Genomic DNA, 24317 nt, shown 5'->3' with positions numbered 1-24317 from the left:
CCCAGAGCCCCGCAGGAGCCCCGGGGGAATGCAGCTGGGTCTGGCCAGCGTGTGCAGCAAGTGCGGAGGCCGAGCTCAAGACTCAGCATCCGTGGAGTGCCGACTGAGGCAACAGGGGAAGGAGACAACTTAGTGGGGGACCATTAGCCCCAACCAAGACACAAAGATCAAACTCTTTAACTGCATCTCGGAATAAATTTCAAGAATATTCATAGAAATACAGGAATACTCAGCACCCCAAAAGGTGAACATAATGATTCCATGTAGCACTACCAGGGGTGCAAACCAGCAGGAAAATCAGATCCATGTGACAAGACCAGTCATCTGGGACTGACCCAGGACTGGTACGAGGTATTAGCACAGCTAACTGCATTCCACAGGGCCTGAAAGTTACGTTGAGACATGGGAGTCACAGCAGCACCACAGACTGAATTAGCAGGACTGAAAAACTACAGTGTGTGACATGGAAAATACCCTGGACAGGCCAATGGCAGATTAGGCACGGAACAAATGTAGCAACAGAAGCTACCCAAAGTGAAACAGGAAGAAGAGAATTAGAAAACCCGGATCGTCAGTGATCTGTGGGACAGCTTTAGGCAGCCTACTGTGTGCTTAATTGGGGTCCCCCCAAAAGCAGAGAGAATACTTGGGACAAGGGTGCAGAAAAGGTGTTAGAAAAATAACGGCCAAATGTTTCCAAGTGTGACGTAAACTATAACCCACAGACGCAAGAGGCTGGATGCTCCCCAACCATAAGGACCACAAGGGGAACGCTGCTGGCAGTGAGCAGGAAGGGACAGGAACAGCCGGGAGACCGGCACAGTGTGAAGGGGCAGAGGAACAGAGGGGGCGGCACGCCGAGGGTCCCTGGGTGAAGTGTGCTGAGGTGAGGCAGGGCAGCCCAAGCTCTGTTTCTAGAAAAGGTCCACGAGCCCCGGGAGAACACACACCTCCCAACAAGTGAGCCTGGGGTCCGCAGCCATCCCGTGAATCAGGCTCGTTACTTGTGTCGTCCAAATCTGTGTCTTTACTCTGTGAAAACCTGGTGAGCCGACAGGAAGCACGAGAGGGTCAGGGTGAATGTCGCACCTGTTCCCCATGCCTCCTGTCCATGTTTGCTTCGCACACTTCTCTCCTTTCTGCCTTCTCCAGTCACAGCACTATGTGTTTGGTGGTAGTAAGCACAGTTGTCTGTCATCTACAAATGTGTTTTTACTTTTTCCTACGTGTAGCAAGCACTTCTGGGTATGTGACTCCAGGTCGACAGCTATTTTCTGTCACGTTTTGTGGAAGTTGTTTCCTCCCTCTGTCCTTACGGCCAGAATGTCTGCTGTCTGTCTGCTCTTCCTCTGTTGGTGGTCTTTTCTCTGGCTGTCCTTAAGGTCAGAGTGTCTCCGGTGCCCCATGTTTCCGTACAGGAGGTCGAGGTGTAGATCTCCTCACCTGTGCAGCTGGCTGGACAAGAAGCCACTGGCATGTGTTTTGTGAGTCCTGGGAGACCCGGCCACTACAGTAAGTCCCTTCTCGTGGGCTTTGTGGACGCGTCTGAGGCCCACCTGCCCTCCGCACCTGCCAGCCCTCCCTCCACGTGGCCCTCACGGCTGCATCCACATTCCGACAACTTCTTCGGATTACTTTCCAGTTCAAGAACTCTCTCTTTGGCTATGTTTAATCTGGTGTTTAATTTATCCAAGTTTTAACAAGTATATTTTTTATTTCTAAAAATCCTTTTCAGTCTTTTTACGTACCTTCCTGATCATTTAGAACATCCTCTCCTTGCTTACTTATTGTCATTCTGTTTCACGTTAAAATATTTTGGTTTTTAAAAATTTTTTTAACATTGATTCTTGAGAGACAGAGAGCGTGAGCAGGGGAGGGGCAGAGACAGACACACAGAATCTGAAGCAGACTCCAGGCTCCGAGCTGTCAGCACAGAGCCCGATGTGGGGCTCGAACTCACGAGCTGTGAGATCGTGACCTGAGCTGCAGTCAGTCGCCCAACCGACTGAGCCACCCACGTGCCCCAACATTAAAATATCTTGTGCATCCTCCTTAATATCCCGTATTTCTAGTCCTTGAGGTTTCTGGGGGTCTGAATTCTCTTTTACTGTTTCTTGGCTCTCTCATGTGTGATGGTTTGTGATCTTTGGTTGTGAGCTTATCTGGACTGATCTCAAGCTCTGAAAATCTAGCTTCTTAACTTGGGCCAGTTTAGCTCAGTTTATTTTTGCCGGAGACTGGATTCATCCTGGATCCTTGCCCCCAGCTCTGTTCCTGGCTTCTGGATCAAGGCCTGGTTTCAAAGGAGCCCCTGGCCCTGGACCACCTACCTATCAGCTCACTTTTGTTCTCCAGTGTTGTGAGGATTTTCTCACTTTGTATGAATCCAGGATGCAATGAAATTACATTTTCATGAGAGCACTAATTATCTTGTGGTGAAAAATTCACCATAAAGCCAGAAGCCCTGGGGCGTCTGGGGGGTTCAGTGGGTTAAGCGTCTGATTCTTGGTTTGGGCTCAGGTCATGATCTCACTGTTTCTGAGTTCAAGACCCATATCAGGCTCTGTACTGGTGGCATGGGGCCTGCTTGGGATTCTCTCTCTCTCTCCTTCTCTCTGCCCCTCCCTTGCTTGCTGTCTTTCTCTCTCTCTCTCTTTCAAAATAAATAAACTTAAAAAAAAAAAAAGCCAGAATCCCCTCCTCTGTATCACACCCTTCGGCCTCACTCTGGCCAGGACTCAGGAGGGGCTTTGAAAAGGCCACTTGAAACCCAAGAATTTAAAGTTTACCAAGACTGATTTCAAGCTTATTGCCGGTGAAATTATTTTTTATTATTTCGTATAACTTTCTAAGAAATTCTGAAGAATTTCCTTAAAGGCTACTTAGGTTCATAACAGTTGTCAACATTCCTAAGTAACACAAGTGAAAACATCACACCAAGTCTGTCCTGAATCTTGGAGCACGATGGGGACGTGTTTGGAAACTTATGAATGCCTTTCAAGTATGGCTTCCAGGTGGAGTGAGGCGCAGGGGTGGTCAAAGTCTTTCCGTGTAGCACAAGTCAGGGTGTGCACAGGCTCCCTTCTTTCCTTGACTCTGGATGCAGGACCCAGCACTCTGCTTGGAGGAAGCCAGGCCATCGGCTGCCACTGGTGCCTGCATAGAGTCGAGGGCTGCACTGCATCATGAACATGGCGGGAGCGCCTGCCGGCCTCAGGCCAGTCAGGCATCATGGGAGTCGGGGTGAGCGCCTGCCCTGGACTCAGGGGCTTCCGTGGCAGGGCGGACACAAGTTGTGCTGACAGAGGTATCCAGGTTGACCCTGGTCTCTCCCTGAGCATCGAGCGGGCCCTCTGCTTCCTAGCTGGATGGCGATGCCTGGTCCCAAGTCACCTCTTTTATCTGTCCTGGAAGCTGGATGTCCTCTCCATTGCACACCTGCCCATCTGCAGGCTTCCTGGTGGTGGTGACAGTGGCAGGCTCCATGCTGTAGACCTGCTGCCTCTCCAAGGGGACATCCATGTGCGGCACATTCGGGCTGCCGGAGAGCAGTGTGTGCGGGAGCCTGAGTTTCTCCAGGGCTGCCTCCTGAGCCCGGATCTCTAAGGCCATTGGTGTGTGGACAGCCCATTTGGCCAGTGTGGGCTCCTCGGCTCCTGCAGAGCAAAAGAAAGTGCCATGAGCACCTGAGGGCGGTGAGCAGAAGGCGCGCCCAGTCCTTGGCCCCAGGTGCAGAACCGGCCCTCTGCAAGGAAGGCCAAGGACAGGTTCCTGGTGCAGTCCGTCCTGACATCTTGCCAGGAGGGCAGCTGCTTCTGCACAGGACATCTGTGTCTGCACACACAGCCCTGCTCAGAGGGTCAGCGGGAACCCTCCTCCACCTATCCCCCATGCTGGGATCCCCGTACTGGGCATCTCCTCGGACCCAGCAGCAATGCTCATGGCTCCTGGTGCAGCGGGCAGGCATTTCCCCACCCACACCCGGGATGACTGGCGGTGACGACGGCCTTGTCCACCAGTTGTGGGTGCAGCACTGGCCCAGCCCACCAGCCACGTGCACGTCCCAGGCCCACCTGTGCCAGTCCTCAGTGATGTCAGACTCACACCTGCTCATGTGACAGGGACCTCACCCCACCACATGTGGTTTTCAGTCACATTTCCCGGAGGATGGCAGCAGGTACGCACTTGTTTGTGGGTCTTCTGGGTTCCCTGTTCCCTGAAGTGCCTAGTCATCATGTGTCTACGTTTTTCCTGCTGGTGTCATAGTACTTTGTGTCCTGGACACCAATTTTTGTCAGCTATGTGTTACAAATATTTTCCCAATTTTTGACAGCCTCCCTTTGTATCTGGGTGTGATCTAATTTCTGTGTATCTTCCTTTAGGGACAGTGCCTTTAAGAAAATCTTGCTTAAGGACCCTCAGTCACCATGAGGACATAAGGACAGTACCAGGAGTGCCCGGGGCGGGGGGGGGGGGGGGGGCTCAGTCTGTGAAGCATCGGACTCTGGGTCTCCGTTCAGGTCAAAATCTCACGGTTTCCTGGGATCGAGCCCCGCATCGGGCTCTGTGCTGACAGTGCTAAGCCTGCTTGGGATTCTCTCTCTCCCTGGCTCTCTACCCCTCCCCTACTCTCCGTCTCTCCCAAAAATAAATAAATAAATTTAAAAAAAGAAGATAGTACCAAATATTATCTTCCAGTTTGTATAGTTGTCCCTTCACGCATTATGTCTTTAGTCCACGTGGAATTAATTTGTGTAAACGGTACAAGGTGGGGTCTGGTTTCATTAGTGTTATTCCCACACGGCACCAAATGTTTCCGCGTTTATGAAACAATCTACCCACCCCTGCTCGTCAGTCGCCCCACTCCAGAAACAGTGTCCCTGTGCCCACTGACATGCTCGCGGCCCCTGCAAGCCACCACACCAGGCCCTGCGCTTATTTCTGCACAGACACCACTCTGTCTTTGATTCGCAAGCTTTGTGGAAGCAGCCCAGCCAAACATCCTAAATTGCTCCTTTTCTGCTTCTTGGCATTCTTGATCCTTTGCAGTTCCACACACATCTCAGACGCAGGGTTTCGAGCTGGCATCCTGCACTGGCCTCTCTGGGAGGCCTGGCACGCACTCCGTGAGCTGTGTCTGTCCGCACTCATCAGGCTCCTTAAAACGTCTCTCTGCAAGTTTTATCATTTTCTCCATGAGTCCGGCGTGTCTTTTGTTAGGTCTGTTCCTAGGGACATCGCTTTCTAAAAATGCTACGAAAATGGTCTATTTTTCACTCCCTAACATTCCTTACTTCTGTGTGAAGTGCCTGTTTCACTTTCACCTTCAAATGTGCTTCAGCCAGGAGGGCAGCCCTGGGCTGATGGCCCCCTGTACTGCAGGCAGGACTCCACTCTGCTGTAGCTTCCGTTACAATGAGTGTAGCTAGTCGATATTCCCTGGAAGGACTCCCCTTTTTTATCGCCAAATATTTAAAAATGCGCATTTTATTTGTCTCTGGAGTGTGCCAGCTTGCTCACGACATATCTACAGTCTCATTTGCCGTTCCTGGACTCATTGGACCCGAGTGTGTGCGGGTTTGCAGTGCAGGGCCCTCAGCCCCACTGCCTCGCACAATGCCCCCCCGAGCAGCCCTCCTTGTGGGGGACTCCGCTCACACCACAGACCCAAGCCCCACCTCTGGTCACGCTCTCCACCTGTCGTCCCTTCTTTGAGTGTCAGGTAACTTCTCCAGTTCCAGCTTCGAGCTCACGAACTCCAACTGTGACCCGTGTGCTACAAAACCCTCAGTCAGCTGCCCCACGTCAGTGGTATTTTCTGCAGCTCTAAGTTTTATTTGGTTTCTCTTCAAATACACATGCAATTTAAACAAGTTTTCTGTTCTCTTCAGATGTTTTTCCCTTTGCCTGTCGTTTCCCCAAACAACAACCACAGTTACTTTGCATTTGGTCCTTGAGCCCAGCTCCCAACATGTGTCTTTTTCGGTGGTGGCCTTGGCCTCCATGAGAGCGTGGCCATGTGGGATGAGAGCGGCTGGTATCTTCCCAGCTCCTGCGAGGGGAGCGCCTCTCGGCACCTGCAAACGGCTGGTCCACAATCACTTGGTGTTAATCCTCAGCTTGAGGAGTTTGGGGATTTTCTCAGCTCCTTTCGGCTCCAAGGTTCATTCTTGTGTCCTGTGGGAGCGGAGCACAGGGTTCCTCCGGGCTCACCACTACAATGCACGTGTAGCCATTTGAGTCCCGATTTTACAGGATGACTTATTGGCCTTCCATTCTGGCTGTGCCCTGAGCTTGGGCCTGTCTCTCCCTTATGTGAGGCCGTGAGAACCCGGCTCACCAGGGAGGCAGGGGCCCTTGGGACATAGGCTGCAGGTGCCCACGGGGCTCTCTGTGGGTTTTTTCTTTGCCTCCGTCCCTGGCTGAGGACGCCTTGTTCTTACCTGTCCACAAGCACCACACCCACATGGACAGTGTGCACATGCATGTGCCCGTGGCGTCAGTCCACTCAGGAGCCAACCTGCCATGTACCCAGACCTGAGGCTCAGGCTCCCTGTCACTTATGCCACTTGCTTGTATTTTATGTTTCTTAAAATCCAGCTTTGGCCCTTTCTGGAATCACGCAGAAATCAAACTCACCCTCTCAGCCTCCACCTCTTTTCTAGAAACAGGAGCCACTGACTCCTGCGGCCACAGGTGTGTTGAAAGGTCAGCCTCCACCTCTTTTCTAGAAACAGGAGCACTGGAGAATTGCACTGTGAGCTCTGAAGTGATGGTGGCAGTAGGAGGTGTCATCGTGGCCAAGGGTAGGTAGTTGTTTAAAAGCTGAGTGGTGAACATTTCCTTAGATGAGGTGGGGCCGTCTCAGAAGGACTCTGGAAGGGTCAGGCGAGTGAACAACGAAATCACCGTGCATTTCGGCAGACAGCGTGCGGGTGGTGGAGTCTGAGCCTCTAACAGAGCACATCAGGCCTTTGGTTCCAGTCACTAGTCAAACTCTCCGTGGCCCTCGCTCTGGTGCCATCATTAGGCTGGCCACCCCTGCACGTCAGGGTCCATGGCTCACATCGGCAGCCACAGCAACGCCATCCAGGGCCAGCTCCTACCTTGCAGGCACTCTGCCAGCGGGGCGTTCAGCCCCACGTCTTGCACCTGCTGCTTTGTAGCACACAGAGCAGGTGGTGGGGCTAGCGTGGGGACGCCAGGCACCATTGGCAGACACTACGTGAGCCCAAGCTTGTCCTCCTTGCCACTGAGACAACAAGCGTCCTAGCCTTTGACTCCCCACCGGTGATTTCTCCCTCTCCTTGTTTTTCTGGAGAAAACATTTTCCTCTTTAGGGAATCAAACTTGGGTGGATGTCAACTCCCACACTGTGTGATGTCTTACCTGAAGCTGGGCCTTTGCCCTCAGCACTGTCTCCTTCCACAGGCAAACTCATTTCCTGTTGGTCCTTTGAGACCTGCAGAGAAATAACAGGAAATACGTGACATGGCATCTCTCGCACTGCCAAAGGGGACAGAATGTAGCAGCAAGAGCACAATTTGGAGATGGAGCCACGACGGGCTCTGGAACACTGGCAGCCATCTCGCCTCTTGAGTTCAGAGCACTCACTTGTATGTGGGGCTGCTGATGAGGCTGCGCTGGGGGGGGGTGGCTTTTCCCTCTGCACGCATATCAGGACAGAGACAAGTGGTGCTTTTCCTGATGAGCAGGAGGGTCTCCTGGGGGCCAGCAAAGCCTATTTGGACCATTGGCATGGGGGGGGGGGGGGGAAGATACAACACAGGCCGCCTCGTCTTGCTTGGCACCTTCTCTGCACAATCTGCTTGCTGGTGGTGAGTTCTGGCTACCCAGGGGCCCCAAATGTCTTCACACCATCTCTCGAAAGCAGGAGGTTTCTCCCTTGCCCTGGTGCTACTGGGCCTGCTGACGGTGACTTCAAATCCCCTGCACAGACGACAGGGGAGAGCCTGGCTCTTGCCAAATGGCCGGGGACGGTGCTCCTTCTGACTTACAGGGCTGTGTGCGGTGGGACTGGACTGTGCAGCTGTGCACAACTTTCCTTGGAAGGTTCTGCAAGTCCAGTGTCTCTAGGAGATCTCTAAACCCGTACATGCCTTTGTCCTCCTCCCAGAGCCAGCTCTTGAGAATTAGTCAAGATACAAACTGAGGCATGAATGAGGTTAAACAGGAAGGAAATGAAAGGGGAACCTCATGAACAATGGCTCCCTGAAGAAGAGGAAGCAAACGGCAACAGACTGCAGAAAAGCCAGGCGTGAGGACAATGCTGTTGAGGTGGACAGGCCCCCAGGGGACCCAACGCAGAGGCAGTTGTGGGAGCTGAGGTGGGGGCAGGCCTCCGATGGGTAAGAGGTGGGGGCGCCGGCCACAGAGGGCCATGGAGTGGGCAGCAACCTGGTAGAGGCAGGACGTGTAAGAAAAACCCACAGGAGGAGGTGATGGTGCTTGGAAGCAAAGGTGATCAAGGTATTACTGAAATGATGCCCCAGGGAAGCACACTGTTTGTTTAGAATGAAAACAGAAACACAATGGAGCCGGGCAGTGGAACAGTGGAGGCGTGCCTGCGGGGTAGAGATTTGTGGGGAGGTGGTGACACGTGTTCTCAGAGTGCACATCGGCATCCTTCACCTGAGGACAAAGCCAGGGAACAGGAAGCATGAGAGATTCGTCCTCCACAGATGTGACCACTGTGCTAAAGAGAGCCTTTGGGGTCAACTATTCCAGACTCTGAAGCCAGACCAGACACGGTGCACAGCACCAGGGAAGAGATGCTGTCCAACTCTCCTGAGTGAGTGGTGTCAACAAAGCAGCGACAACCCACCCTCGGTCGTCCTGTGGCTACAGGCCAACAGCCTTCATTCCTGTGCAGGCAGTAGGGACTCTGTACTCCAAAACTTGTCTGTTGTGCCTTTTGGTTGGTCTGGTCATGTCCCAAGGGGCCGGCACAAGGGCTTGCTTGCCCTGGCCCCCTTGGCAGCAGTAGCTGTCTTTGGGAGCATCTAATGGGACACTTATTCCCCCTATTTGCAGCCAGACGCTGAAGGAAAACACTGGCTGACCACAGAGATAATGAGAGAAACTTTGCAACAACAAATACATGTTTTGCAAAAGTAGCTTGGGAGAGTCACAAACTGATAGTTCAACAAGCAAAGATCTATAATCCCAAGCAGTGGGAGAATCTGATGTCCAGACTTAACCACATTATAATACTCAGAATATACAGTTCTCAACAAAAAATTATAAAACATCCAGAGAAACAGGAAAACATGGCGCATTCAAAGGAGAAAAATAATTTGACAGAATTTCCTGGAAGAAGCCCAGACATTTGAATTAGTAGTCAAGGACATTAGGTCAGTTATCTTAAATGTGCTCAATGAGCCAAGGTGAAGAATTAAAGGAAGCCATGAAAATACCGAATGAACAAAAAAGAAAATCAATAAAGAGATAGGATTACAAGAAAGAACCAAATTCTGCCACTGAAAAGTGTGAAACTAAAAATTAACTAGAAGAGTTCACAACAGAGCAGGAGAAGAAAGGATCGGTGAGGCTGACAATAATTGAAATTCTCCAACCTGAGGACCAGGGAGAAAAATGGAACAAAGGAAAATGAAGAGCACCTGGTGGACCTGAGGCCCAGAAGAAAAGAGGGGGCAGAGAGAAAAAGTATCTGAAGAAACACTGCCTGCACGCTTTCCAAATCCGATGGAAGATATGGATCTACACATCCAAGAAGCTCAACAAACTCCAAGCAAGATAAACTCAGAAGGGTTCACACCAAGACACAGCACTGCCAGATTCTCAGAACCCAAAGAGAGGAGTCTGAAAGCATTGAGAGAGAAGTGGTTAATCACATACAAGGGGCCTCAGTAAGATCAACAGCTGATTTCTCATCAGAAACCATGGAGTCCAGAGGGCACCTTTCAAGTCCTGGAAGGAAAATCAATCTGCCGACCAAGAATTCTAAATCCAACAAAACCGTATTTTGGGAATAAAGAAGAAATTAAGATGTTCTTAGATAAACAAAAGCTGAGAGAACTCATGAGCAACAGACCTCCCCTACAAGAAATGCTAAAGGGAGATATTTAGGCTAAAACAGAGGCTCTAGACAGTAGATGAAATAAAGTACGCTCGGAAAGATAACCACACAGGTTGAGACATAAGCCAGGATTGTCGTACTTTGGTTTGTAACTCCTCTTCTTCTCTAGGTGACTTAAAAGACCAATTCACAGAATAATTATAAATCTTTCTTAATGGGCCCACAATGTGTAAAGATGTAACAATATAAAGGAAGAGGTAGGAAGATGTATAGGATCAGAGTATATATTACCAAAATTAACGTAGTATTATTCAAACTAGACTCTTATAAGTTTAAGGTATTAATTGTAATCCCCAAGGTAACCAGTAAGAAGGTAACTAAAAAGTATAAGCAAAAGGAAAGAAGATGGGAATCACAATGGCACAGTATGCAAATTCAACTAAATACAGAAAGGCAGTAGTGGAGGAAGTATGGAATAAAAAGTATACGAGACATACAAAAAATAAATCAGTGGGGGAAAGAAGGTCCATTTGATGTTTAGCGAAAGCAGCTGGAACAACAGAAACCCACCTGGAACGGATGAAGCTGGATCCCTACCTCACACTAAACACACCAATGACCCACAGAGTGAGCACTCAACTCTCAAAATCAAATGTTGAAAATTAGTAGTGGAAAGTATAGATGACTGTCTTTTAGAAGATTGGGTTCAAGATTAAAGGAGACCAAAAAGCATTATCATAAAATATGCACAAGTGTGAGTGTGACTCTGACTCATCAAATGTTGAGTTCAGCTAAGCATCGAGTCGAGTTGCTGTGACACTCTATCTGTAATTCACCCAACTAATGAGGCGTTTGTATCAAGCATATATCAAGAACACAAATAAATCTATAAGAAAAGCAGAAACAGGCCAGGAGGAAAATGGGCCAACGACAAGAGCAAGCACTTCCCACAGAAGGAAATTCACATGGCTAATGCACATTCAGCACCATCGGTGGTGAGGGGAAGGCTGGTAGGGATCGTGAGCCGCCAGCCGCACCACTAGGTGCCCCGGGTGTTGGGGACGACACGGACCTACGGGGCTCCGAATATGCATATGCTTCTGCGGGAGTGCAGACCGAGCACCCCTGTAGAAGAGTCTGGCCTTGTATAAGAGATGGCCTACTGCTCATCACAGAGACCTGCACGGGGGCACACGTCCTGCTGGCCCACAGCAGAGGGGAGTTACAAGAAGCAGTCGCAGAAGGAAGGCAAATGAGCTCGGCCACCCGGGACAGGGAACCACCGTTTTGACCGAGAGGTGATTCCCCCAAATTCCAAACATCACATACACACTATGTCCTTTCTGTGAAATAAAGAGTAACCGATGTGTTGTGAGCATCTATTTTTTAGGAATACGTATGATGTGAAACACTGAAGTGAAAGGAAAACATGAGAACAAAGAGCGTGGCCAAGCCATGTACACAGAAGCAGACCACACGTGGCTGGGCCACACAGAAGCTGACCACATCAGGACCCTGACTTTTTCTGGGGGGGGGGTGTGGGGTGATGCTTCATCTGTTACCAAAAATAAATAAAATACTGAGTAAACTTAGGAAGCAGGTAATGCAGAGATCAGTGATGAGTCTGTGTCCTCAGATGAGGATTATAATTAATGGGCAGCAAGGTCCAAAGCAGGTGTGATGGGGGATGGGGGTTACCATTTACTGAGCACCAGTCCCAGCTGGACACTGGCAGCAGGACTCGGGACCCCACACAGAGTCCATGCATATCTTGCAAGCGTGGAGACCCAGGCACTCCAGGAGGTTAAAGAACTTACTCTGGGCTGTGGAACCAGTCACGCCTGCACACCAGAGTGGACTCCAAGTCCAAGTGTGTCTTATGGCGCCCATTTCTCTCTAATGACTCTGCTAAGAGCTACGGGCCTTGGGGTCGCCCGCAGAGGGGTGGGCCTGGCGTGAAGTGGGGGCACACAGGGTGTCAGGATTAAACGCGGGTCCCAGAATGAGCAGAGAGGAAGCCCCAGCCCGGGGAAGGGCGTGAGTTCAGTGAATGTGCATGGGCGGCTGAGCACCAGGGTCTGAGGGGCCCTCTCAAGTGCAGTCAAGCTCGAAGCCGAGGCTTCCAGCACATTGTCTGGAGCCTTGTGCTGTTACAGAAGCAACTCAGGCCCCACTGGCTGGGTGGCCTCGTGAGCCACTCTGGAAGGGAGAACACAGAAGGATGGACGGTGGGACCCAGGTCCTCCACAGCCCTGCTTTGCTGGGTTCTACACTCACTTGCTGGTGAGGCTGCCACCATACTGTGTCTACCTGTGTCTCCTGCCTGGCCACACAGGCCACCCCACACGCCCTGTCCTGGGGCCATGAGCGTATCATCTGCAGGCTTCCTCACTCAACCCCGTGTGTGGCTCACACGCTCTGTGTTGACCGTCAGTTATACACACCCCTTCTCTATCCCAACATTTATCCTCAACATTTATTATGAAAAACTCCAAACACACAGAAAGTTGAAGGGATTACACAGAACACCCTGAAAACACCCACTGCTGAGAGTCTATCACAGCGGGCATTCTGCTCTGTGTCACCTACCACGTGGCCATCACCCGCATGTGGCACCAGAGCACACATACGAGGCTTGTTTTAGGGACACCTGTCTGGGGACTCTGCTTCTCACACACACGGGCCCCTGTCAGGAGCGTGATCTGCTCTCGCTTCTCCTCCTACTCCACACACACCGTCGGTGCTCTTTGTGTAGTGGCCCAGGCACCCAGTAAATGCAGAACACCAGTGCGACCAGCATCCAGGTATGGTGCTGAGCCCAGCTTACGAGGGAGCCCCAAGCCCTACATCTGAGCACAGGCTCACCTTCAGCGGCAGGTGGTCCTCTGTGCCGGCAGCCAAGGTGGGGTGTAGGGTGAAGTCACTGGATGGCGACGACGATACCTTGCTCCCAGGTAGGCTAGGGCAGAGCAGGGAAGGAGGAACACATTACAGAGCAGGCCCTCGCTGGGCGGGCTAGCACGTGGGGACCCTGCAGGCTCCACGGTGTCCGTGGACGTCTCCCCGCTGGGGCCCCCTCTTATCTGCAGGCTCGGGAGCAGGCAGCGCCTGGAGGCTGAGTGCCAGAGGGGGTCTCGCGCCATAAACATGCAGAAGGTTCATGCGAGAAGGACACTGCAGGCTTCCACCACCAGCGGAAAATTAAAACAAGCCACCCGGTGGATTTCTGCTGACAGTAATGCCTTTAAAACCAGACAGAAGCAGCTTCACCTGCATGATGGACCCTCCCCCTTATTCATATATTCACTGTTTGGCTGATTTGTACATAACCAGCAGACCATACACCCTAGACAGATAAACAGCCGGACAGAAGTACTCCCAATAAGTTTGTCTGCCAGTGACCGCCAGGAACACAGGCTACATTAAGTCCTACAAGGTTTCCCCGTGATCGACGTCCCAGGGAGGCCCTGGGTGGGTGGGCCTCGAAGACTAAGACTCGGGTGAGGCCTCAGGAGCAGGCCACGGAAGGTGTCTAAAGCGCTAGCTGCTCAACTGGGTGCAAACTCTTTGGTTACCAAAGAAACATTTTCTGCAACAATCCCTGCGGGCCAGAGCGGGAGGTGTGTGTGTCTGTGTGTGTGTGTGTGTGTGTGTGTGTGTGTGGTGGGTGACATTCAAGTAAATAACTTGCCCTTTTTAATTTTACTTCAAATGCATTAAAGGGCACTTGGTACAAAGTTACTGAGGTTGTGAAGTCAGGATACAATATTCAGACACTTACAACTGTGAAATATTCCCCAGAACCATCCTTCCAGGAACAGAGGGAGCCTGTGCTCACCGTGTGCTCAGGGAAATGTAGGGGAGACAGCACGGACCTCGCTGACACGGGTGCTGTGAAGCCTCCTGTTACTCATACTCCAGGAGAAGATGACGTCTTGTCAAGGGGACGGTAGTCACCGTGTTTCGCTACACCTGATTTACTCTCTAAAATGTGTGCTTGAAGCTGGGCCACGATGTGAAAGGGGCCACTCTCTGTCTTTGTGGCACAGGAGGGGCAGAGGCCGTGTGCTCCCCAGGGGCCTGCGAGGTGCGGTCACCCACCTGGCACACGGCGAGCCCTGCCACTGCTGCACACGGTCATGGACCGCGGTGTCCTCTGCAAGCGGCACATGCTCACAGACAGAAAGTAGACGGGCATCGCTCACACCTGTGCACTAGCTCACATGTTACTTGTGAAGAACCTAGAGGGGTCTCATCGCAAGCTCCAGTGAGCGGAGTATGGCGAGCCCTTCGGGGGGCAGTCCGCATCTGCGACGTCAAGGGAAACTGGTTTGTCTTTGATCACTTCATCACAGGACCCCAAGGTTTCCCACAAAAGACTGTGTTCCTCAGGAATCATGGTGAAGGCTTTGAGACACGGGAAACACCTGCAGAAGGCTCAGAGACTCACCTGAGGGCAGATAAAGTCAGGCTGCTGTCTATATCCTGTGAGGGAAGAAATGATTGTTCACAACAGGAAACAAGATGGAGTGGTCAATGTCGAGCTTATTGTTAAACAAAACCCACATTCTTTATTACCCGATTTGGAGCAAATATCCTCAGGGTCCCGGGGTCAGGGAAGGGGTCTGTGAGGGAGCCCACTCCACAGCCAGTGCCCACACTGGCCAAGGGGCCCGCTCAGGACCGGTATGTGTCACACGCGGCCACCAGCGGGCCCTGACCTCTGTGGCAGGTCTGCATGCGGGCAGCTGCCAAGACTGAGGCGCACAGAAGAGGGGCCGCCTGAGACTCGGAGGGCTGAGGGGAGACACCCCAGGAGAGTCTGACCTTGACAGCACCTGGGTCTCAGGGCAGTCAATACCTAAGTACGGTATTTTTTTTTTTTTTTTTTAGTTTTTTTATTTTTTAAAATATACATCCAAATTAGCATATAGTGCAACAATGATTTCAGAAGTAGATTCCTTAGTGCCCCTTACCCATTTAGCCCATCCCCCTCCCACAACCCCTTCTGTAACCCTCTGTTTGTTCTCCATATTTATGAGTCTCTTCTGTTTTGTCCCCCTCCCTGTTTTTATATTATTTTTGCTTCCCTTCCTTTGTGTTCATCTGTTTTGTGTCTTAAAGTCCTCATATGAGTGAAATCCTATGATTTTTGTCTTTCTCTGACTATTTCACTTAGCATAATACCCTCCAGTTCCATCCACGTAGTTGCAAATGGCAAGATTTCATTCTTTTTGATTGCCAAGTAATACTCCATTGTATATACCACATTTTCTTTATCCATTCATCCATTGATGGACATTTGGGCTCTTTCCATACTTTGGCTATGGTTGATAGTGCTGCTATAAACATTGGGGTGGATGTGTCCCTTTGAAGCAGCACACCTGTATCCCTTGGATAAATACCTAGTAGTGCAATTGCTGGGTCATAGGGTAGTTCTATTTTTAGCTTTTTGAGGAACCTCCATACTGTTTTCCCAAGTGGCTGCACCAGCTTGCATTCCCAGTACGGTGTTATCTTTATTTCACAATGGATATCTGGTTGTTCCAGGGCCATTTGTTGAAATTTTCACTTCTCTCCAAAGGATTGCCTTGGCCATAAATGTGAAGGCTTACTTCTAGAATTTTTATTCTATTCCATTTCTATTCCATTGACTACACTAACCTGATTACTATAACTTTTTAGTAAATTTTGAAGTCAGATTGTATAATTCTTCCAATTTGTTCTCTTTTCAAAATTGTTCTGGCTACTCTAGGTACTCTGAATTTCCACGTACATTTTATGATCAGCTTGTTGGTTAAAAAAACAACACCACACAAAAAAACAGAACCTCCTAGGAATTCAATAGGGATTGTACTATGTCCATAGATCAGTTTTGGGGGAAATGCTATCTTAACAATATTGAGTGTTCATATCCATGAACGTTGTATATCTTTCCATTATTTTAAATGTCTTCAGTTTCTCTCAGCAATGACTTATAACTTTCAATGTATAGACTTTACTACAGTTTTGTTAAATTCATTATTGTTAATGCTATTGTTAATGAAATAACTAATATTATTTTCAGTGGCATTTTTGCCAAATACAGAAATATGATTGGACTTGCTACTTTTTTTAACAATACAAAGTCAAAAGATTTATTTTTTAACAACTGTTTCCATTCCAGATAATGGCAAATTACATAAAACATTTCTAGGTCAGCCAAGGCAATGGAGAAATTTTTACTTTGACCACGTGGTGGCAATTTGCTGTGGAGCTAACTGGAGGCACACAGAGGTTCCTGACGCCAGGTAGGGACTGTATTTGATTTCAGGTGTGCTCTGGATAACACTGAAGATAAACTTCCCAGAGCTTACTGGAGAGCACTTTACCTGCCTCTTGCAAAGCTATTTCATCACTAGTAGTTTTGTTTTTTGTTTTGTTTGTATTTTAGAATCATGTTGTCTGTGATCAACACAGTTTCACTTTCTATTCTTTATTCCTTTTTCTTGTCTTATTGCACCAGCTGGAACTTCAGTACATCCTTGCCTTGATCCCGGTTTTAAGAGGGATGTACTCAGTCTTTCACCAGGAAGTATGTTAGTTGTATTTAATAGGTGTATTGCATAGGTCAGAATGAAGATCTTTTCATTTCATTCCTAATTTGTTGAGAATATTTTTTTGTCACACGTAAGAGTTTCTTATTGGCAACTCCCTTTCTGAATTGACATCGCCATATTATTGTCATTTATTGTTGGTATTTTGTATAATGTCAAATAATTTTCACATAGCCATGGTACTTAATCCTGTATGCTGCTAGATTTGGTTTGCTAACACTTAATCAATGGTGTCTGTCTGTGTTTTCTTGAAGGATTTTGCCTCGTGATATTCTTTTGGGATGACATTGTCTGGCTTTGGTATCAGGTTGGAACTGGCCTCACAGAACAGGTCTCCCTTCCTCTATATTCTGAGAGGGTTTGTGTCATTATTTTTTAAAAATTCGGTAGAATTCGACAGTGTTGGTAATTTGTGTAAATTGGCTGGAAAGGTAACTACCTTTCTTAAGTGAGAAATGCATTTTTCAACACTGGAAGATTTAGAATGAATATACAAATGTTTAAAAGCTCCAGACCCCATGCTATTACTACTGTGGCACTAGAAAGCCATATGACCATATCTGGCATATACAGTTTTGAAAACAGAAGAAAATGTATCCTCAGGGGTGTGGGGTGGGGAGGGTTTAAGCCGGTGGGATCCTAAAGCTCCACGCACACCAAGAGGCGAGCCCAGCCATCAAAGTGGGATGATGATCTATCTCAGATAATCCACAGAGGGATTAAACGTGATGATGGATGACAAGTGTCCAGCAGAGTGACAATGAACGGTCACAGCTTCCTTGGATTCCTGAGACAGGATGGGAATAAGGTGGCCCTGAGACTGCTCTACTACACATTCTAGAGGCGAGCTCCAGAGCCACACACCAGAGAGAGGGCTTCCACATGTTCACCTGGACACACATTATAACCAGCGGGGGTACATGGCCCTCACGGTCATACATGGTCAACACCCCACATCTTTGCTTCTTGAGATGTGTCCTTCATGTCACTCAGAAGCTGTGTGGCCACCACCACCCAAGAAGGGATGGCAGGGATGGGGCGCCAATAGATGCTATCACTGCCACAGCCACCACTGTGACCCCTGGAATGGAGCATCAGCCTGGTCTCCATGCATGTAAAGTGTGTACTTGTTGGAAGGCTTGATGGGAGCGAGTGGCGGGGAGGGGTCATGCCATAATTGTGTTGGCTACGGTTTAAGCTGTGACTTGGCCAGTCACACACAGTCCCCACTGAAGACCGGCCTCCAGCATCTCCAACACGGAGCTCTGACTCCAGGCTCTGCAATGAACACAGTGGACCAGGTATGTCCCTCCTCCCCACTGACCTGGGAGATGAGCAGGGGCACCCTTCTGCCGTGACAGTAAGTGGGTCACTGAGCCCTTCCTGGCCAGAATCCCGCCAGCTTGCTGGAGTGCACACATGTCACCCAAGCACACGTGTGATGCTTCCGTTCCAGTAGCACCCATTTTTCCGTCATGTTTCTCTGCTCACACACATGCCCTGTGTTTTAGATCGTTTGTGCTGCCTGCCTTGTTTCCCTTTATCCCCCTCCCACCACTGTCCTGTTCGAGCAGTGTCCCCAGAGGACACCATAAATGCCTTAAACCAGCCAGACAAGCAGGTCCAAATACTGTCCTGCCCTTGCTCTTGTGGGGAGCTTAGACTCAGCACTGGACCCCACCCCTGTGTTTGAGGCTCACTCACGCACGGCCGTGCCTCACTTACCATCACCCACGAGTCCTCCGTGAACGTGTTGGTGGAGGAGGGTGGACCTGAGTGCACATCCGGCAGCAGGTGGCTGAACTTCACTCTGTGGGATGGCAGGGGGAAGGGGAGACACTCATCAACAAGGACGGCCACTGCTTCCTGGAGGGGATGCTGATGGCTGCCGGAAACCACAGGCCACAGCATCACACAGCCTCCTTACCGCCCTTTCCCCTCAGGTCCACTGCATGGTGGGAGACCCCGGGAGGGCAGGGTAGGAGCACCTAAAGGGAGAGCTGCAGGAGCAGCAGGGGGTGTCAAGAAGAAGGGGTGCCCCTGCAGATCAGGAGGGGATTTGGGAAGAGACCCTGGGTTTGGAAGGAAAGAGATGTTCAGGAATTACCAAGAGCAGTGGTGGGGATGTAGGTCGTGGGACACTCAGCTAACTGAACTGTGCAAGTGGATTGAACAGTGTCCACCAATGACCTCACATTGCTGTAAGGGGGGTTTTCAGATGCAGCGACTCTAGCAGCTCAAAGTGTCATCACCTGAGACCAGGGTCAGCCCGATGACCGTGTCCGTGCAAGAGGACAGGCCCTCAGCCCAACAACCGCATCCGTGCAAGAAGACAGGCCAGCCCTCGGCCCGACGACCGAGTCTGTGCAAGAAGACAGGCCTTCGGCCCGACTACCACGTCCATACAAGAGGACAGGCCCTTAGCCCAACGACCGCATCCGTGGAAGAAGACAGGCCCTTAGCCCGATGGCCGCGTCCATGCAAGAGGACAGGCCAGCCCTCGGCCCGACAACCATGTCCGTGCAAGAGGACAGGCCCTAGCCCGACTACCGCGTCCGTGCAAGAGGACAGGTAGGCCCTCAGCGGGATGACCACTTCCATGCCACAAGACAGGCAGGCCCTTGGCCTGACGACCGCATCTGTGCAAGAGGACAGGCAGGCCCTCCTGGTTCGTTAATTTTCAATCATTCTTGCCAGAAAGGGGCAAAACGGGAAAACTGAAGAGACAAAGGGAAAACAGCATCAGGTACGAGCCAAGGAGAGAAGCCAAGTGCAGGTCCTATGACTGGGGACATGTCGAGGTGAGTCCGGCTCCAGCCTCCACAGCAGTGAGACGGTACATTTCTATTTTTTAAGCCACCTGTTTTGTGGTCCTTTGTCAGGGCAGCCCTGGCAGACCGAGACCCTCACCCTAACGTGAGCATATTTCTCATTTCTCCATGTTCTGAGGTGACTTTCCACACTGGTACGGTTTCAAAGTGGAGACCAAGTGCACGTTTTAAAATGTGTGCTTACCCTGGGTCGTGACCTTCATAATGGGCCACTTTCTGCTTCTGTGACTTTGCAGGGGTGCACTTTGGGTGCGTGTGTGCCTGCAGGGCTGTCCTCTGTGTGACTCCTCGCAGGCTCAGAATGAGCAGGCATGGCTCAGGAGCGACGGGAAACTAGGTATTATCGGAGGTCATAAAAAGGAGGCTGGGACCCGCTCCCCACACGTTCTCCGACTGACACACAGAATAAATGAGCGCTGACGCTGGCGTGCTAGTTCAGATGCGAGTTGTCCACAGGGAGAGAATTACTACATTTCCCCAAGCACGTGGAGCACAAAACGTCCCTGCGTAGCTGTACGTGGTACTGTTACGTTAAACAGAGTTATTTCCTACTGTGTTGTCACATTATTTAAAAATATCCCATCAGAGATGAGTCACTTTCCAAAGCAATTTGACTTAAGATCGCGTAGCCATTTTCATTCAGAGAGAACAAGTCCAACAAGCTTACAACCTACCTGTGTGAGAGTGATTTCAGGTCACCTGTGGCTGCCTGTGGGGGTAAAGGAAAAAGAAGAAGAAATTGTTGGTACTGAGGCTATTCGTAGGAAATCAAGTCCGTCATTAGTTTCAGGTGCGTGTGGCTCAGAGCCTTCCTAGGAAGGGGTCTCTGTGTGGGGGTCGCTGTGTCAGAGGTTAAGAATACATTGAAGATTTTAAGAAACTGTCAAACTACTTTCCACAGCGGTATCACTGTAAACCCCTGACGACTTTGCACACCTAGCTACGGGCCTCCGGTTCCTCTGTGTCTCCCGCTCCTGGTGCCGGTAGCCTTTCTCAGGGAGCCGTTCCAACTGTCTTACCGTGGCTTTAGTTGCACTTTCCTAGTGGTGAATGATGTTGAACATCTTGTCAGGTGATTATCTGCCACCCATATATCCTATTTGGTAAAGTTTATTAGAATCTTTTCCCCATTTTAAAAATGGGGCCGTTTTCCCCTATTAAGTGTTGAGAGTTGTTTATTTATTCTGGATTTAAGTACAGGGTTTGCAAATATTTATTCCAACCTGTGACTTACATTTTTATTTTTGCAGTGGTGAATTCTGAACAGGAAATGCTTTCTTTTATAAAAAAGTCAAATTTTCCATTTTCTTCATAGTGGTTTTGGTGCCCATATTAAAGAAAACTTTGTCTACCTCAAGATCACAAAGGTTTTATTCTGTTTTCTTCCTAAAGTGTTATAGCTTAGCCCCTAAATTCAGAACTGTGGTTGATTTTGAGTTATTTTTGTGTGTATGCTGAGAAGCAGCTATTAAGCTCTTCCCCGCCCTCTTTTTTTGCATATGGTCATCCAATTGTTCTGGCACAGCTTATTAAATATACTCTCATCTCTCCCTGTTTAATTATCCTGGCACCTCGGTTTAACACCCACTGATCAGGTTTTATTTCTGGACTTTCTATTCTGTTCCCTTGACCTGCATGTCTACCCTCACTGGGCACACCACCCTCACGGCTCACACTGTCCTGACTACTGTAGCTTGATAGTTCATTTTTAAGTCAGATTGAGTAAGTCCTCCAATTTGCTGCTTCTTTTTCTAAATTCTTTTGGTCACTCTACGTCCTTTGGATTTCTGTATCTATTTTAGGGTTGGCTTGCTATTTCCTTAAAGAAAAAAGCTTGCTGGAAACTCAGTAGGGCTCATGGTAATTATGTAGATCAATTTTGGGGGGAGTTTTCTATCATGACAATATTTTGTGTTCCAGTCCATGAATATTCTAAATCTTTCCGTTTATTTGGATTGTGTTCAGTTTCTCTCATCAATAGTTTGTAGCTTTAAGTATACACATTTGGTGCTTGTTTTATTTTATTATTTTCAATGCTATTACAGATGGAATGGTTTTCTTAATATCATTTTGAGATTTTTCATTGTTAGTATACAGAAATATAATGGGGGTTATTATATTCATTTTGTATTCTACCACCTTGCTGAGCTATCTTATTATTTCTACTATATTTTTTGCAGATTTGTTAGAAGCATGCTTCCTGCAAATAAAATCAGGTTCATTTTCAAATCTATATGTCTTCGTATTTCTTGCTGTACTACACTGGCTGGAACTTTAGTAAAATGTCAAATAGAAGTTTGAGGTAGACATTCTTGCCTCAGTCTCAATCTGTGAAGAGCAGACATAAACAGACACACACACACACACCCCTTACTCCACGTCTGTGTCCTATAGTTGTTCCCTAACACTTTTTTAAGAATGGACAATTTCAAACACCCAGAAAAGTGGAAAGGATTGTACAAGAATGCCCAAACACTCAACTTCTAGGTTCTATCATCATTAAAATTTTGCTGTGAATATTTCTTTTTAACCATGTGACTATCCATCCATCATTTTATTTTCTGGTGCTTTTCAAAGCCAGCAGGACACAGACATCAATACCCTTCGTTAAAGCACACGGATGCCACTTCAGTCTTCGCACACCCAGATTGCATTGCATTTATCTCTTTCTCCCCCCTTACACACACACACACACACACACACACACACACACACTATAAGCCCTACAGTTAAGGATATTTTCTGTCAGTTTTTCTTCTCTTCTCCCTCCACCTTTGTTCCCATATGAGTAGCATGCCTGGGTACTGAGTAAATGCTTCAAATCAGTCAAACAAGCAATCCCAAGCGTTTTCTGTCCTCATTCTGGGGGCAGCCTGAGACCTTTCACGTGCCCAGCGGCTCTCACCTGCAGCGGGGAGCTCTCCTGGCACGTGGGGATGGTGGAATGCAGACCCGGGCACCTCGGCTGCGGCGGGGCCGGCAGGGCCTCCTTGCACTGCTCTCTACAGGGATGGGGCAAAAGGGAGGACAGACTTCCATGAGCAAAGAAGGGCCTTGCTTTGTGTAGTGAGCTCAGAGAGCACCGCTGACAGCTGCAAAGCTCCATGCACTGGCCGCCATCGTGACATGCTCATCTGCAGAGCCTCAGAGCCAGCAGCTCCTGGGAGGCCGTCCGTGTGCCCTCGGGTTGGCTGCACAATGGAGGACACGGCGCAGGAGCACCATCCATAAAGGTCTATGACTGCTTGCCGGTGGGAGGCCACAGGGGCGCTTCTTCCTGCTGTGGCACCCCCATGCTGGGCCACTGCGTTCTTAAGTCTGTGGGTGCAGCAGGGCTCAGTTACAAATGGACAAAGTGACCTGCCTTGGAGACCATGGCATTGTCACTTTGTGCTCATTCCTTGCGGCAACTGTAGGAAACTGAGGACTGTCCTTGATTACCCAAGTAGGTCCAATGCAATCACACGAATCCTTAAAAACTGAGAAATGAGGAAAAGGAGGAAGTCCGAGAGATCTAAAATATGAAGAGACTAGACCCACCATTACCAACTTAGAGATGGAAGGGCCACGTAGCAAGAGTGGGAAAGCAACAGCTGCACTGGCATTCTCTATCTGCCCGGAAGCAGACTCTTCCCCATAACCTCCAGAAAGGAGGGCTGACCTGGTAAGCCGTGACTGTTGCCTTGGGAGGCACCAATCAGGGACCCAGCTGAGCTTGCCAGGCACATGACCCACAAGCACTTTCAGACGAGTCTTAGTTCAAGCCACTACATTTGTGGGAATTTGCCAGATAGCAATAAAAAGTTAATACAAGCCACTTGATGGACATTAGCTGAGCAGAACACCTGTAGAATTAGGCAAGAAGTATCTTCACACGTGTGATCCTACTTTTGCAGCAGATTAATGGTCCAGAGGAAATACTCCTAATAAATTGGTCTGATACCTACTAATAGAGAGAAGCACCTTAGAGAGTGCTACACTAAGTTCTCCCCTAAAATATACCAGTGATTTACATCATGGAACTCCACAGGCACTTACTGAGTGGATTTTTCTTTTGGGGGGATTGACAGAGTGCCACGTGATTTAAAGACACTCTTTGATCTCTTGGAGCTGACATTCTGACAGTGGGCTTTGCCTAACATGTAAGGTTGTGAGTGTCCAGGTCAAACTAGGGACACTTCTGCAGGAAAGAGAGGCCACTGGGACAGATGGCCCAGCACATTGAGAGGGCTTGTCTCTCAACACAATCGACCTTTCAATACAAAGGTTAGCAGCTCACTTTCCAGTTGGAGAAGGGAACACTATAGTGACTGAAAATAAGGAATAACATTCCAGAAATGAGGAATATGGTCCCTCCCATAGATGAAGTAACTTATATTCATAAAAATTATGTTTCTTTTTCTTTTAACTATGTCCACAATGTATGGAATTTTTTTTTAAGTTTATTTATTTATTTTGACAGAGAGAGGCCTTGGGGAGAAGGGGCAGAGAGAGAGGCAGAGAGAATCCCAAGCACGCTCACTGCTGCCAGCACAGAGCCCAATGTGGGGCTCAACCCCACAAACCGTGAGATCATGACCTCAGTAGAAACCAAGTGTCCCATGCTTAACCACCTGAGCCACCCAGTGGCACCACAATATATGGAATTTTTAAAAGGGGCTCTAAAGAGTTGAACAATGTGATTACAATTTTATAAAAACAAAGCACTGTGAGTATAACTCACAAAATAATACTAAAACAGAACTTGGAAGACAGTCCTCGGAGCACCAGCAGTGACTGCAGTGCGTGGGGCGGCCAGAGACTTGAGGTCCCCAGTTCCTGCGCAGTGTC

General features: G+C 49.2%; 2 protein-coding genes across 2 annotated transcripts in view; both read right to left on the bottom strand.

The window, feature by feature from the left end:
* Positions 1 to 24317, bottom strand: part of LOC101081454 (solute carrier family 41 member 3) — an 837990-nt gene that overhangs the window by 143934 nt on the left and 669739 nt on the right. The window lies entirely within an intron of this gene.
* The window catches only part of LOC101081959, a 47370-nt gene continuing 25862 nt past the window's right edge, over positions 2810 to 24317 (bottom strand). Inside the window, exons 11-17 of the mRNA XM_045052602.1 lie at positions 22393 to 22489; positions 20162 to 20196; positions 18382 to 18466; positions 14511 to 14545; positions 12926 to 13019; positions 7390 to 7462; positions 2810 to 3656 (exon numbers count right to left, since the gene is read on the bottom strand). Coding sequence (XP_044908537.1) covers positions 3361 to 3656; positions 7390 to 7462; positions 12926 to 13019; positions 14511 to 14545; positions 18382 to 18466; positions 20162 to 20196; positions 22393 to 22489 — 715 coding nt within the window. The 3' untranslated portion in view covers positions 2810 to 3360. The remainder of the gene's footprint in view (positions 3657 to 7389; positions 7463 to 12925; positions 13020 to 14510; positions 14546 to 18381; positions 18467 to 20161; positions 20197 to 22392; positions 22490 to 24317) is intronic.

Source organism: Felis catus, chromosome A2, assembly GCF_018350175.1.
Source record: "Felis catus isolate Fca126 chromosome A2, F.catus_Fca126_mat1.0, whole genome shotgun sequence".
In the NCBI taxonomy this organism is placed as follows: Eukaryota; Metazoa; Chordata; class Mammalia; order Carnivora; family Felidae; genus Felis; species Felis catus.
This window is presented reverse-complemented; position numbering and strand designations above follow the sequence as displayed.